We start from the raw sequence: 4,983 nt of genomic DNA on the forward strand, positions 1-4,983 counted from the left end.
TTTGCATGTACAACTCTTCAACTAAGCGCACACTCATTTGGAGGCCTGAACTTCACTTGTGGAGGACTACTGGGCATTTGATGCTGCAAATCTTGTTGTGATCAATGAAGATCAACTCTCTGTTCAGATATGTTTACATTCTCGCTTGAAGTGTTCAAATAAATCCAATGTAAATGGGATTTGATCTACCCCCGTGTATTCTTGTTACCAATTTTACAAATTTGAGAGCAGTGCTATGCATTTTTGGGTTTGAACCTTCCTTGAGAAAATGCATATATCTACCTCTTTGAATATCTCTTGAGCTTTCTGCCACAGCCTGACTGACTTTCAAGTAGAACTTATTTTCAAGATGGGGCATTCAATTTTACTGCATATTTTGATTCTGAGTCTCTCTCTTTTTAACAAAGTCGAGACTGCAAAGGGACGTTCTTTACTGGTGCCTACCTCTGCGCCAGTTTCTTTGCATTTCGCACTGTCATCGGCTTCCCTACTTGATGATCCCCTGGCAAAAAGAAATGCATCAACCAAACCAGAAAATTCAACCGGTAAGGGCTTCAGCGCCAGCCTTTTCATTAAATTTTTGAAGAGTATATTTATGTTAAAAAATACAGCCTGTGTAAGATTTCTTCAGAAATTGAAATCTCTCAATTTGAATTGCTTGTTTGCATCTTTCTACAAGTTCTGAGAAGTCATTGCACTTTTTTCTTTTGACGATTGCAAAATGGGTTGTGTGTTCAGACACAGGTTCTCCAATGCAGATAGACAAAGAATCTCATCACATCAACAAAGGACTACTATTGGCAATTATCATATTGCCAATATTTGTTGGATGTATCATGATTTCTTCAGTTTGTACTTGGTTGTATAGAAAGACTTACAACTCTGCTCCTTCTTCACCTCAACCTCATGCATTCAAGCGAAATTTATATCCATACGCCTCAGGTTGGTATCACCACTATGTCATATTTTATCCCTTTCACTGTGTGAAACCAAACCCTCTCTTGATGTGTACACCAACAGGGCAGCCACAAGAGAGTGGTGCTTCCTATGGAGATATTGTTTGATTGGATTCGGGGCTGAGATTCGATGACTTCCCCTGTTGAATCTGTGTGGATATCTTTTGGATGTATGTATACATATTAACTATTATGAATTACTGCCATTGCATTGGAATGGTTTCCATGACTATAGAAATTCTTCTCCTCTGTCAAACTATTATTTTTCGTGGGGGTTAACATAATAAACATCAGACTTGATTTCATGATCTGAATCATCTGATAAAGTCAAAATTTTGGATTCTAACAAATTATAAAAAGCCATGGGTGCGGATGACTTCTATTTACATGAGAGTTCAATTAGTTACATTACGACTATTTTGATCTAGGGTTAGCTCACTAAGTTGCCTGTAATTTGAATTTTCACAGATGCCTATAGGGGTATTCCACTCATGCCTCTCCTGAGTCGTTTGAACTCCCGTGTTTCTAAGAAAAAGGGATGTGCAACTGCAATTGAATATTCTAAGCTGCTAACAGCTACAAATAACTTCAGCAGCAATAACATACTTGGAGAGGGTGGATTTGGGTGTGTATACAAGGCAGTGTTTGATGATGCTTCCTTTGCTGCTGTGAAGAAGCTAGATGAGGGTAGTAGACAGGTTGAGCATGAATTTCAGGTAGGTAATAAAAACGTTACAGGTATTATTTTGGAAGCTGGCTGCTTTTTCAAACTTAAGAAGATATTAGTGAAGGCATTTTCTGGGGGGGTGCCCTAAAATTGCCCTTTTGAGTGTCTTTTCTTTTGTGGATTTGGTGATGCACTGCATTTAACATATTGCATTGTGCTTTTTTATTCTCCCTATAATTTTAGAACATAGAAGAAGCTTTGCTAATTTCATCTGTTGGTATTGTCATTGGTTGCAGAATGAAGTGGAGCTAATGAGCAAAATCGGACATCGAAACCTTGTTTCTTTGCTTGGGTTCTGTACTCATGAACATACATGGTTTTTAGTATACGATCTGATGCAGAATGGCTCTTTGGAAGACCAATTACATGGTAGCTTTCTCCAACCACTGGGAAAGTTCAATATTGCCTATGTTTTGAAGCCTTTTATTTGTTCAAACAAACTTGATACTACCATTCATCATGGATAAACTAGTAGGACATGAGTAAGCAGCCTTTCACAGTTATGCTTTGTTAAGAAACTGTGCTGGATTGCTTGTCAGGACCATCTCACGGATCTGCACTTACATGGTTTTTGCAGATGAAGATAGCCCTTGATTCAGCAAGGTAGTTCTAACACAGATAATTTGATTCCTTACTACTAGATTTTACCAATTGAAATCACTTTTTCACTTGGTCCTCTATCAACCTGGGAGCTCAAGCTTACCATGGTTTTCTTTCTTTTACAGGGTCTAGAACACTTGCATGAGCACTGCAACCCTACAGTGATTCACCGATATTTCAAATCATCAAATATTCTTCTTGATGCAAGCTTCAACGCCAAGGAGGGCAAGGTTTTCCAATCTCCCACTTACACTGACTGTAGTGTTAAAAATAGTAATACCATTAAATCTACCTGGAAATGAATGTTTCTTATGTAATATTTATCAGTTAATTTGGGAAGATTCTTGTAAAGCATTAAGAAAGTTTCCTAGAATGTAATTGACAAAAGCCTTTGTAAATGTATGGCATGTGCATTGCATTCAATGGGAGATTCTGTGAGGTGGGAATTCCATTGCTTTCCTACTGAATTTTTTTTTACTTTATCAACTATTTTAAGCATCAGTTATTTTTTTGTCAAAATATTTTCATGTAGGACTTCAGTTTTTCTTTTCTATCAATTTCGTGACATGTGCAGCTGTTTGTATTAATTTATTATTGCTTATCATGAATTATACTTTGAGAAATTTCTAAATAGATTTATTTGTCCATCTTGGTTTATGTTCTTTAAAACACTTGGTCCGAAGTGAAACATTTCCTAAGTAGATGGTATTGTAGTCACCACTCTCTAACCACTGGCTATGGATGCAGCTTTCAGATTTTGATCTTGCAGTAACAAGTGTAGGATGTGCTGGTAACACAAATATTGATCTAGTAGGGACATTGGGATATGTAGCTTCAAAATACATGCTTGATGGTAAGTCTCTAATAAAGAAATTAGATCCAATTTTGAAGTCATTCGTTTCGCAGCAATGCGTGATATGTGTGGGCTCACGGATAAGCGCTGAAGGACCAGTTTGCATGTACTGCTCTTCAACTAAGCGCACACTCATTTGGAGGCCTGAACTTCACTTGTGGAGGATTGTTGGGCATTTGGTGCTACAAATCTTGTTGTGATCAGTGAAGTTCAACTCTCTGTTCAGATCTGTTTACATTCTCGCTTGAAGTGTTCAAAGAAATCCAATGTAAATGGGATTTGATCTACCCCCGTGTATTCTTGTTACCAATTTTAAAAATTTGAGAGCAGTGTTATGCATTTTTGGGTTTGAACCTTCCTTGAGAAAATGCAGATATCTACCTCTTTGAATATCTCCTGAGCTTTCTGCCATAGCCTGACTGACTTTCAAGTAGAACTCATTTTCAAGATGGGGCATTCATTTTTACTGCATATTTGGATTCTGAGTCTCTCTCTTTTTAACAAAGTCGAGACTGCAAAGGGACGTTCTTTACTTTTGCCTACCTCTGCGCCAGTTTCTTTGCATTTCGCACTGTCATTGGCTTCCCTACTTGATGATCCCCTGGCAAAAAGAAATGCATCAACCAAACCAGAAAATTCAACCAGTAAGGGCTTCAATGCCAGCGTTTTCATTAAAATTTTGAAGAGTATATTTATGCTAAAAAATACAGCCTGTGTAAGATTTCTTCAGAAATTGAAATCTCTCAATTTGAATTGCTTGTTTGCATCTTTATACAAGTTCTGAGAAGTCATTGCGCTTTGTTATTTTGACAATTGCAAAATGGGTTGTGTGTTCAGACACAGGTTCTCCAATGCAGATAGACAAAGAATCTCATCACATCAACAAAGGACTGCTATTGGCAATTATCATACTGCCAATATTTGTTGGATGTATCATGATTTCTTCAGTTTGTACTTGGTTGTATAGAAAGACTTACAACTCTGCTCCTTCTTCACCTCAACCTCATGCATTCAAGCGAAATTTAGATCCAGACACCTCAGGTTGGTATCACCACTATGTCATATTTTATCCCTTTCACTGTGTGAAACCAAACCCTCTCTTGATGTGTACACCAACAGGGCAGCCACAAGAGAGTGGTGCTTCCTATGGAGATATTGTTTGATTGGATTCGGGGCTGAGATTCGATGACTTCCCCTGTTGAATCTGTGTGGATATCTTTTGGATGTATGTATACATATTAACTATTATGCATTACTGCCAGTGCATTGGAATGGTTTCCATGACTATAGAAATTCTTCTCCTCTGTCAAACTATTATTTTTTGTGGGGGTTAACATAATAAACATCAGACTTGATTTCATGATCTGAATCATCTGATAAAATCAAAATTTTGGATTCTAACAAATTATAAAAAGCCATGGGTGCGGATGACCTCTGTTTACATGAGAGTTCGATTAGTTACATTACGACTATTTTGATCTAGGGTTAGCTCACTAAGTTGCCTGTAATTTGAATTTTCATAGATGCCTATAGGGGTATTCCACTCATGCCTCTCCTGAGTCGTTTGAACTCCCGTGTTTCTAAGAAAAAGGGATGTGCAACTGCAATTGAATATTCTAAGCTACTAACAGCTACAAATAACTTCAGCAACAATAACATACTTGGAGAGGGTGGATTTGGGTGTGTATACAAGGCAGTATTTGATGATGATTCCTTTGTTGTTGTGAAGAAGCTAGATGAGGGTAGTAGACAGGCTGAGCATGAATTTCAGGTAGGTAATAAAAACGTTACAGGTATTATTTTGGAAGTTGGCTGCTTCTTCAAACTTAAGAAGATATTAGTGAAGG

The 4,983-nt window shown here is 37.6% G+C and overlaps 1 protein-coding gene across 1 annotated transcript; it reads left to right on the plus strand.

The window, feature by feature from the left end:
• Positions 1–349: 349 nt before the first annotated feature.
• LOC149179505 (putative receptor-like protein kinase At1g80640) lies at positions 350–3,336 on the plus strand. The gene is made up of 7 exons (XM_089422490.1): positions 350–545; positions 739–942; positions 1,425–1,672; positions 1,920–2,052; positions 2,223–2,286; positions 2,408–2,513; positions 3,031–3,336. Exons 1-7 carry the CDS (start codon positions 350–352, stop codon positions 3,334–3,336), a joined length of 1,257 nt encoding a protein of 418 aa, XP_089278616.1.
• The last annotated feature ends 1,647 nt before the right edge of the window (positions 3,337–4,983 follow it).

Source organism: Pinus tabuliformis, chromosome 4_1 (genome assembly GCF_031772625.1).
Source record: "Pinus tabuliformis cultivar Carrire ecotype Pingquan chromosome 4_1, CPIR1, whole genome shotgun sequence".
Classification (NCBI taxonomy): Eukaryota; Viridiplantae; Streptophyta; class Pinopsida; order Pinales; family Pinaceae; genus Pinus; species Pinus tabuliformis.

Coding starts and splice junctions, on each gene's coding strand:
- LOC149179505 (XM_089422490.1), top strand. CDS start 350: ATGGGGCATTCAATTTTACTGCATATTTTGATTCTGAGTCTCTCTCTT. Junction 546..738: donor CAAACCAGAAAATTCAACCG/GTAAGGGCTTCA, acceptor TTGTGTGTTCAG/ACACAGGTTCTCCAATGCAG. Junction 1,673..1,919: donor AGGTTGAGCATGAATTTCAG/GTAGGTAATAAA, acceptor CATTGGTTGCAG/AATGAAGTGGAGCTAATGAG.